Raw genomic sequence first — 11394 nt, forward strand, 5'->3', positions numbered from 1 at the left:
AATGGGAGGGTAGGGAAGTGGGGGGGGGGCGGTATGGGGGACTTTTGGGATAGCATTGGAAATGTAATTGAGGAAAATATGTAATTAAAAAAAAAAAGAAATGGCCAACCAATAACCAGCCCAACTTAAAACCCATCCCATGGGCAATCAACAATCCCTGATACTGTTAATGATACCTTATTATGCTTGCAGACAAGAGCTTAGAATAGCTGTCCTCTGAGAGGCTCCACCCATCAGCTGACTAACCAGATGCAGAGGTCCACAGCCAAACATTGTATGGAGCATAGAGCCTCTTATGGAAGAGTTGGGGGGTCCCGAAGTGTATAGGAACTCCACAGGAAGACCAATAAAGTGGTTTAATCTGGATCCTTGGGGGCTCTCAGAGACTGAATCACCAACCAAAGAACCTACATGGGCTGGACCTAACCTCCACCACATATGTAGCAGATTGTGCAGCTGGGTTGTTATATGGGTCCTGAAGAAATGGAGGGTCTAACACTAAGTAATTACTTGACATATAATTACCAACTTTGAGTGTGCACCTCTGCCCTTTTTCTAACTGTTCTTATGTCTCATACCTGAGCTCAGCATTTAATAAATACTCACAAGTTTCAGGACACATATTTTCCTTTCCACCCTCCCCACCTTTATACACATATATGAAATTTTTTAGTACTCATTCCATTCATTAACATCTCATATTATATACCACTTCCTGGTCACCCCCTCCATCAGCCCTCGATATCACATCTACCCTCCACCCTCTCTTTTGCCTGTATGAAAATGTACCACCACCCAGCCATTTTCTCCTGCCCCACTGCTCTAGCACCCACCTACTCTGGGGTATCTAACATCCCAGGACCATGGGCCTCCCCTCCTGTTGCTACTGTGCAAGGCCATCTTCTGGTACATATGTATCTGTAGTCATGGATACCTCCAGGAATATTCCTTGGTTGGTGGTCTAGATTTTGGGAGCACTGGGTAGTCAGGTCAGCCTATGTTGTTCGTCTAATTTGGTTGCAATCCCTCTCTGCTTCTCCAGTTTTTCTGCCAGCATCCCCACCAGGTTCTCTGAGTTCAGTCTGATGGTTGGCTCCACGTATCCACGTCTGCATTGGTCAGTTGTTGGACTTACCTCCACTGGAACTGCCACATTTGGTTCCTGCCTGTGAGTGCCTCTTGACTGTGGCAACTGTGTTGGGTTTGCTGTCTGTAGATATGATGAATCCCCAGGTGGGGCTGTTTCTGGTTGGCCCTTCCTTCACTCTGTTCCATTTTTCCCCCTATTCTTCCTTTGGACAGAAACATTTCTAGGTTAAAAAACTTTGAGAAGGGTGGGTGGCCCCATTTCTTGACCAGACACTGTGCCTATCTACTAGAGGTGGTCTCCACAGATTTTATCTTCCCCCTTCTCTGTGTAATATGGCTAAGGTCAATCCTGCTGGGTCCTGGGAACCTCACATTTCTCTGGTATCTGGGACCCTCAGTGGCTATCCCCAGTTCCTAATCCTCCCTGCTACCTATTTTTATTTGATTTCATGACTCACTGTACCCCTCTCACATCTCCTACAGTTTCTGATACTGCCACCCTTATTTCCTCCTCCTCCTTTCTCCAACCCTTGTCCCCCTCTTCTACCTCCAACAAGCATCCCTTTCCTCCAATGTAGATCTGAAGCATCCAGATCTTTCTTCTTTCTATTCTCCATATGGTCTGTAGGTTGTATCATAGGCATTGTGAGCTTTTGTGCTAGTATCAACTTATTAGTGAGTACAAACCATGCATGCTCTTTTGTGTCTGAGTTACATCACTCAGGATGATATTTTCAAGTTCCAGCCATTTTCCTGCAAATTTCTTGAAGTCATTATTTTTAATTGTTGCATAGGACCCCATTGTGTATATGTACCACATTTTCTGTATCCATTCCTCTGTTGAGGGACCTCTGGGTTCTTTCCAGTTACTGGCTATTATAAATAAGGCTGCTATGAACATAGTTGAGTATGTGTCCTTCTTATAGGATGGAGCATCTTTTGGATATATGCTCAAGAGCAGTATAGCTAGGTCTTTAGGTAGAGCTATTTCCAACTTTCTCAGGAATTGCCATACTGATTTCAAAAGTGGTTTTACTAGCTTTCATTCCACCAGCATTAGAGGAGTGTTAGTCTTTCTCATCCTCACCAACATCTGCTATCCCCTGAGTTTTTTATCTTAGCCATTCTGACTAGCTTGAGGTGGAATCATAGGGTTGTTTTGATTACCATTTCCCTGATAACTAAGGACTTTGAACTTTTTTCTTTCTTTTTTTTCTTGGATATTTTCTTTATTTTCATTTCAAATGTTTTCCCCTTTCTAGGTCTACCATTTGGATATCCCCTATTCCGTCCTCCCTCCCCCTTTCTCTATGATGGTGCTCCACCACACACCCAACCATTCTTTTCTTCCCTCCGTGGCAGTCCCCTACAGTGGGGCATCAATCACTCTCAACCCAAGGGGCTCTCCTCCCACTGATATACAACAAGGCCATCCTCTTCCACATATGTGACCTGAACCATGGGTCCCTCCATGTGTAAGATTTGGTTGGTGGTCCAGTCCCTGGGAACACTGGGTATCTGGCCTGTTGACACTGTTGCTCCATCCATAGGGCTACAAACCCCCTGAGTTCCTTCAGGCCCTTCTCCAACTTCTACATCATGTACCCCTGAGCTCAGTCCAATGGTTGACTGTGAGGAGCATCCACCTCTGTATTTGTCAGGCTCTGGCAGAAACTCTCAGGAGACATCTGTATCAGTCTCCTGTCAGCAAGCACTTCTGAGCATCCACAAGATTGTCTGGATTTGTATATGGAATGGATCCCAAGGTGGGGCAGTCTCAGGAGGCTTTTCCTTCATTTTTTTGCTCCACAATTTGTCTCCATATTTCCTCCTGTGAGTATCCTGTTCCCCCTTCTATGAAGCACTGAAGCATCCACACTTTGTTTTATTTTTGTTTTTTTTTTTTTTTCTTTCTTCTTAGTAGATCTTCTAGCTTTCATAGTCTCTGGTGAGAAGTGTGTTGCAATTCTGATAGCTCTGCCTTTATATGCTACTTGATATTTTTCTCTCACTGCTTTTAACATCATTTTGTTTTGTTTTGTTTTGTGCATTTGGTGTTTTGACTATTATGTGAATGGAGAAATTTCTTTTCTGGTCTAGGCTATTTGGCTTCCTGTAAGTTCATAGTCATCTCTTTCTCTAGGTTAGGGATGTATTCTTTTATAATATTGTTGAAGACGTTTACTGGCCCTTTAATCTGGGAATCTTCACTCTCTTGTATAACTATTACCCTTAGGTTTGGACTTGTCATTTTGTCCTGGATTCCCTGTATATTTTCAATTAGGAGCTTTTGTATATTTCATTTTCTTTGAATATTGTGTCAATGTTTTCTATGACCTGAGATTCTCTCTTCAATCACTTGTATTGTGTTGGTAATGCTTGCATCTATGACTCCTGATATCTTTTCTAGGTTTTCTATCTCCAGGGTTGTCTCCCTTTGTGATTTCTTTATTGTTTTTAATTTCCATTTTTAGATCCGGGATGGTTTTGTTCAATTCCTTCACCACTTTGATTCTGTTTTCATGTATTTCTCAAAGGAATTTATGTTTCCCCTTTAATGGATTCTACCTGTTTAACCCTGTTCTCCTTTATACCCTTAAGAGAGTTATTTATGTCCATCTTAAAGTCCTATATCATCATCATGAGATGTGATTTTATACAGGTTCTCACTTTTCTGGTATTTTGTGGTATCCAGGACTCAATGTGATGGGAGTACTGTGTTCTGATGAGGCCAAGTAGCCTTGGTTTCTGTTACTTATGCTCTTCTGGTTGCCTCTCATCATGTGATTATCTATTGTGCTAACTGGCCTTGATATCTCTGACTGGAGCCTGTCCCTCCTGTGTGCCTGGTTTTGTTTGTCTTCTAGGTTCAGGCTATCTCTGGGTATGAAAGGAGGTCTTGTGAACCTGACCTGTGAGTCTAGCTGTGTAAGAACTCATTGGGGTCAAGCTGTCTCTGGGTGTGAAAGGTGTGGGAAGGGTGGCTGGGGCAAGGATGTGCTCTCTGGGTCAGATTGGAAATGAAGTATGTATGTGTCTTGCAGGGCAGGAGGTTCTCTGTCCTTTGGGCCCATGTGGTCTCTATTAGGCCAGGTATTGAGTACAGGCTGTGGGACTCACCTGTGAGCCTGGGTGTATCAGAACCATGGGGGTCAATCTGTCTCTGGGTGTGATTGGGGTTAAGTAGGCTGAAATAATATATCTGTTCTTGGGCAGAGATCAAAAGTGTTTTTTGATTTATATATCTGGACTTTTTCCTGTCACATTTTGTTTTGTCTTCCATGATGTGAGCATTCTTCTCCTTTCAGATACTCATATCTCCATTACATTGTATATAGGGACATAGAGAGTGCTTCCGTTATACACTGAGCCCTCAAGCCATAAGCCACAATAATCCTTCTTTTCTTCATATGATAATCAAAAAGTGTGACTTGTAATGTATTTCAGCAAAAGAAAGAAAGAAAGAGAGAAAGAAAGAAAGAAACCAACAACAAGACAAGAATAACAAAAGCCCAAAGACCAAAACCAAAACCAGAACATACTAACCCAAAATTTATATTAATATCATATGCCCACTATGGACATATTAAAATAAAATAAAATTCCATGGCTCAATCAATACAGATGGGGAAGTACGTAGCCAACCATCGGACTGAGCATGGAGAAACTAATGGAAAGGTTAGGGGAAGAACTAAAGGAGGTGAAGGTGTTTGCAACCCCATAGAAAGAACACAATCAACCAGCCAGACTGGCTAAAGCTTCCAGAGACTAAACCACAAACCAAAGAGTACACATGGAGGGACCCATGGCTCCAGCTGCATATGTACTAGAGGATTGTCTTATCTGGCATCAAAGGGAGGAGGACCCTTGGTCCTGTGGAGGCTGGATGACCCAAGTAGGAAAATGGTAAGGTGCTAACATGGGAGTGGGTGGGTGGGGCAGCACCCTCATAAAGTATTGGAGAGGGAATGGGGGTTTGTGGAGGGGAAACTAGGAAAGGGTTTAACATATGAAATGTAAGTAAATAAAATAACCAATACAAAATAATAGTACAAATGAAAAATAGGCCAGAGCCAAGTGTGGTGGCACATGCCTTTAATCCCAGAACTAGGGAGGCAGAGGCAGGTGGATTTCTGAGTTCGAGGCCAGCCTGGTCTACAAAGTGAGATCCAGGACAGCCAAGGCTATAAGGAAAAACCCTGTCTTGAAAAACAAAAAACAAAAAAGCAAAAAACAAAAAACAAAAAACAAAACAAAAAACAAAAAACAAAACAAAACAACAACAAAAAAAAATAAGAAAAGAAAAATAGGCCAAAATACAAAAAGAAAAAAAAAGACACTTCTTCCTCAAATAAAAAAGACAGTGTTATATGTTTATTGGAGCATTAGTTACAGCATTCAGTATATAGAAGACCTAGGCTTTCAACAATGGAGAAATGGATTTTGTCATTGTGATAATAACACACAGCATGTTATTCCTCAACTAATAAAAGAGGTGTTCTTGTCTTTGTTTACAATACGGGTGGATTTGTATAATGTCACAACATAGAATAACTAGCTGCACAATAAGTATTTAAATCATTAGCCTAGGAAGATTTTTGACACTCAGACCTTAACATTCTGCCCTTTATCCTAAATGTCATGCACATTTCATAATGTAAAGCTTATGTAGTCCATCTCCAAGAGTCACAAAATACTTATATTTTTCAACATTGTTTCAAAGTCCAATTTCATTGAGAAGGCTAAGTGGACGGTAGAGTTTGGGGAAGGACAAGGATAATAAAATAGGCCTTTTGCAAACCTATATGAACAGCTACTACTTTCTATTATATTATATTACTTCCATATATAAATGGAATTTAAAAGGAGTTACCATTTAACTGAACTGGAAGTAAGAACAATGTAGGGGGAAAATATTGCATAACCTCATTTACATTTGTAAAGTATTTTAAAGCATCATTATGTATAGACAGACTACATGAAATTCATTTACACATGGCATATATTTTAAAGTGTCAATATGTGGAGAGAGACTACATGATATGTTGGTGGTAACTAAATTTCTGTGGTAAGAGATTGGGAAAAATGTCAAAAAAGTAAAGTATATGTAAGATGAGATAAAAATAATTTACAACACAAGCTCTTTATGTGGTTATAGTACATTACATTCAGAAATTTCCCAAAAGAAGTAGCTTTTACTAAATGTAGAAAAATTGGTAGATGATATACTCTTTTAATTTGAGCTTTCAATTTTATATTGAGACACAAATATGAACAGTATTGGCTTCCAAGGCAGAGTTACGATTGGAGTAAGAGTGACAAGTCACAGTTTGGGATTGGAGTCAAGTAGTTATAGTAATTCAAGCAAATATTCTGAAATATGAATTTGTTTAATCTGTACATATGATTTTTCTTAATTACACTTTAAATTATCAAATACAACAGCATTTAAGATTAGAATATTTTTTTTATAGAAAGTGTTATCTCATTCAAGATCGTTTCTTGGTTTATCTACAGATCTCTCGATTTCATTTCTCCTTACAGCTGAATGGTATTTGATTGTATATGTATCACATGTTCATTTTCCTGTCATCAGTTGAATTCATTTAGATTGTGCCTACTACAAGCTATTGTAAAAAAGGTGGCAATGAACACTGGTGAACACGTGTCTATAGAGTAGACTGTTCAGTTCTTTCATCAAATGCGAGTGAGTAGTATAGCTGAGTCATATGACAGATCCTGTTTTAGCCCTTTGAAGATGTTCCATCCAGTTTTCCAGAGTGGCTGCCTATTAAGAGTGAAGCTGGGATTAGCTTTCTCTGTCACCTTGACAGAATTTGTTGTCAGTTGTTTTGTTGATTTCAGACATGCTGTCCAAGGTGACATGAAATGTCAAAGTTGCTTTAGCTTGCATTTTTCCTATTGCTAAGGATGATAAATGACTTTTCAAGATTTTATTAGCAAATTTTATTTAATCTCCTGGGAACTCCCTGTTTATGTCCCCGGCCCATTTTTCAAATAGTAATTTGGTTCTTTGCTATATATTTTTGGAATTCTTTATATATTCTGAGTACTAATCCTCTGTCAGGTGCATAACTGGCAGAGATTTTTCTCCCATTCTGTTTGTTCTTTCTTTGCTTGACTAATTGTTTCTTTGCCATAAAGAAGTATTTAGGTTTTATGATGATCCACTTATCAATTGTTTGCCTCCTTTTTTTTTTTTTTTTTTTTTTTGAAAACAAATCCTGTTCAAAAAGACAAATGCTACATGGTCTCTCTTATCTATAGTTCCTAGTTCTAAATCCTCAGATGTACATATGTAACATGTGACAGACCAGAAAAATATAAAAGAACCATATGTTAGGCGATTGGGTAGGAGTAGCAGGATATAGACAATATGAAGTGGGAAATAGAATGATAAATATAATACATGCATACACTCATACATACGCATATCTTAAAGAAAGTTAAGCAACTTGGGATGATAATAATCTTCACAAGGACCAGTTCAAAGCATGAGAAAATTCTCTTTGAATGATTAGCAAGAGCACTTCCTGTGATTACCAAAGCAATACAGATTATAGATGTAACCCTCAATTGAAGGTGGACCCCATTGATCAAGACACATCACATTTAGGACAAAAGAATTAGATATTTCATGTTTGATCTAACCTCTTTCTTGCACTCTGAATTTCATGGTTCCAGAAAATACTATTGAAGCTTCCAAGGGGAGGAAGCAGTAAAACCATTCTACCAAGCTTAATTACCCATGAATCATTACAATTACCAGGATGGCAAGATATCTGTAAACATATAAACAGAGTGACATATCAGTGGCAACCATCAGCTCTCTAATTGGGTTTAAAGCTCAGTCAACAGGAAGGAAATCATGTCTAGTACTAGAAATTTAGGCAGCTTCCCAGGGATAGAATCCTTCAAAAAGAATCTATTACTGTCAGTTTGTTAGACCATCATAGTTACTTCCTACATTCTAAATCATATCCTTATACCATAGTTAAGTGTAGCTATCAATGCTCACTAAAGAAGCTTCTCTTTATAGATAATGGAGACCATCCCATAAAACTACAACTGGACACAAAAAAAAAAGAGATTAACAGACTGGGAGTATCCCAGCCCAGTGAGCATATCTTCATCACAGCTCCTGTATCTATGACTCAAGGAACATCATTGAAGTGTTGCAGAAAGATTGTAAGAGCCAGAGTACCAGAAAGTTGGCTGTGAAACTGAATTTTCTAAGAATAGCTGTGTAAACAAAATGGGGACAATGGTAATATTAATAGACATTCTAATGTGAAGGAGAAAAATTTAACTGGGTCTCACCACTAGACAAAGAACTACAGGCAACCCATGCCTACTAGGTAAAGGAGAATTAGACTCTCTCAGATGTAAGCTTCTCTATTGGTTTTTAAATGCAGAATTATCAACCTTAAAATAATGCAAACAACAAAAAAAAAGACTCAGCAACTATCTTTACATGTGTGTGTGTGTGTATATGCATATAACACTAATAATCAATAATGAAGAAGATATTTATTTGAGTGGAGACACTGAAAGAGCTTAAGTGATGAGGCTGAGATGGACTAGAGGGAGGAAAGAGAAAGGAGATATTAATGCCATTCTATTTCAAACAAAATATTTCAAAAAGACAACATATAAACATGAACAATTCAAGTTATGGATGCTACACACGTCACAATAGTGCACATTTGTAATGGAGGTTAAAATCTAAGAGAAAATAAGTTCAATGACATTCATTAAAATCTTTTTTCATGATGTTTTAGACAGTCATAGAAAGAGAATCAGGAAAAAGACAAGAGAATAAGAGGAAAGACATGGCCATAGAATGTTAAACAAGCAACTGTGAAAGAAAAATACTGGAGACAGTCTCCCTCTACCTTTGAGGGTGCTTGTGTGTTGATGCATATAATCTGTCCTTATTCTTTATTGGGCAAAAGTCTAGATACTTGAAGTTGACTACATCAATGGGTGAACGGAGTTTTAGAATAGGCAGTCTTAAAGATGTTTATTTGATCACTAAGCATTTTATATTAGGAACATTTTAAAAATTATACACATATTCTAAACTATAAAGATATTGAAGGAACTGGAATTGTGGACATTTCCATTAATTCCTTTTAAAATTTAGAAAACAACTTGTAAAAAAAATAGGGACTTTTTAAAAGATATATACTATTCATTTAATTTTTATCAAGTTTAACAAACAAAGAAATTCAGATCTTTCTTGCACTATCTTGATCCTTGTTCTGAGAGATGAATTTGTTCACAGTGGGAGCTATTCAAGTGATTTCAAGGGTTAAATCACAAAGGGATACAGTGAGCCCCACATAAAGCAGCTTTATGGTGCTGCAGTCAGTTGCTGTGTAACAAGCCCCATTTCTCTTAATTTCTGTAAAATGACTATTTTCTCTACCAATTGAACAAGACTGTGAAAACTGCCTACATAGATAAAGGCAAAATTGACTCTCAGAGAAACTATGTTTGATCAAGGGTTGACTCAACTATTGCACTAGACTGTTTCCAGCTCCCAAGATCTTTGTGAAGGACCCCACTCTCAATTCTCTTCCTCAAGAGTGTCCTTCAAGGCTCTCTGCAGAAGTTGCTTCAAATTCTGACATTGCAAACTGCGGTGCCTAACAGAGCCCATAAGAAAGTAAATGACGGGGTTGGCACAGTTGTTAACACAGGACAGGAATATTATCACTTTTGCAACATCGTAAGAATCTATATTTTGAAATTCCTTAAACATTGGCAAGAGGAACATGTACATCCCAATGGGCAGACCAAAGAATATGAAGACCATCAATTTGAGAGCAATGGTCACATAGAACCGGGTCACAGGAATCCTGTGTGATGCACAGATCATCTTGACAAACAGGGACAGGCTGGACACAGAAGGAACCACAGATAATACTATTATCAATGAAGTAGTGAAATAGTGACATGTAATACAGAAATAAAATTCATAACTGAACAGAATGCCACAGCCTAGCCCTACCAGGAGGCTCAACAGTAGAGAGAAAATCCAGATCAGAGCACACATGATGGCTGATGTGTGTCTTGGTCTTTGGCAGTGATACCAGATGGGCCACATATCAGATAGGCAGTGCTCAGCACTGATGGCTGCAATCATACACAAACCTGCAAGGTAAGCAATCATAAATACAATGAAGAAAAAGTTATCTAAGATCACATTTATGTGAAGGAAACACTGCAGGGAATTTACAATCTGCATGCAAAGTTGCAAGAAATCAGCACCAGCCAGGTTGAGGACATACACAGAGAAGGCATTTCTATGCAGGTGGAAGGCTAGAAGCCATAGCACTATGGCATTTCCTGCCAGGCCAACCACGGCAATGATGACAGTAAGAAAATTCAATGTGGTGAAACAGGATAAATGATTAGTGTAGTAACTTGAATTGAGTGTTGTGTTGCTAGTGTTCCAGTACAGGGTAGTTAGATCCATGCTTAGAAAATTTTCACTGGCATTCCTGCAAAGAAATAGAGATATGAATCTATGGTATTCTCTGATAGGACTATGTAAGAATGTCTGGCACAGGTACATAAGGAGGGAGAAGCAGCATCACAAAGATTAAGTAATTTACCAACCTTCCAAATGTGCTAGAAACTTCTTTTAATTCCAGTTTGTGCTATTCAGTCTATTTGGAGACAAGTATGATATGAGGTAGTTGATGGTCCCAGTACATTTGATAGGCATTTCAGGTTATGTGAGGAAGAGACAGAACACTGAAAACATCATTCTTTCTGTTCTAGGGCTGAGATTTCTTCTCAGGTGTAGGAAAATGGAAGCTGTTGATGCAAGCCATATCTTAACTCAGTAACTAGGAGGAATCTACCAAACAGGCAAAATAGAATCATGAATGAGAGTCATGAATGAGAATCATGAAGCTAATGGTACTTGCTATGAAGACCTGTATGGGAATAGCCATGCTTCTTATGCTAGAAAGGGTAGTTGCTCATTTAACAGTTTTTAAAGTAGAAAGCAGAAAAGCCTTGAGATACAGCAAACACATTTCTGTTAGTTGTTAGGCCACCAGTGTCCTGTTCTCTGCAGGGGTACAATGGAGTACTAAGAACTTTAACCAATGAGCCTGATATTCAAGAGTAGCAGAAAAATTGTAGTATTTTTTTTTCTTAATGTGACTTGTACCAACATGAAATGCACATGTCTCTGACATGAGAAGTTGGGTTGTTTTGCAGAGAAAAACAGAGAGCACCTCCACTTGGGAATAGCATCCCAGTCCC

At 38.7% G+C, this 11394-nt stretch overlaps 1 protein-coding gene across 1 annotated transcript; it reads right to left on the bottom strand.

Annotated features, from left to right (window-relative positions):
- Positions 1 to 9682: 9682 nt before the first annotated feature.
- Positions 9683 to 10594, bottom strand: LOC110288436 (mas-related G-protein coupled receptor member B5-like). The gene has a single exon (XM_021154790.1). The coding sequence runs from the start codon at positions 10592 to 10594 to the stop codon at positions 9683 to 9685; it is 912 nt and encodes a 303-aa protein (XP_021010449.1).
- Between the last annotated feature and the right edge of the window lie 800 nt (positions 10595 to 11394).

Source organism: Mus caroli, unplaced genomic scaffold (assembly GCF_900094665.2).
Source record: "Mus caroli unplaced genomic scaffold, CAROLI_EIJ_v1.1 scaffold_8196_1, whole genome shotgun sequence".
Classification (NCBI taxonomy): domain Eukaryota; kingdom Metazoa; phylum Chordata; class Mammalia; order Rodentia; family Muridae; genus Mus; species Mus caroli.

Excerpts from the sequence above, each read along its gene's own strand:
- LOC110288436 (XM_021154790.1), bottom strand. The coding sequence starts at position 10,594 with ATGGATCTAACTACCCTGTACTGGAACACTAGCAACACAACACTCAAT.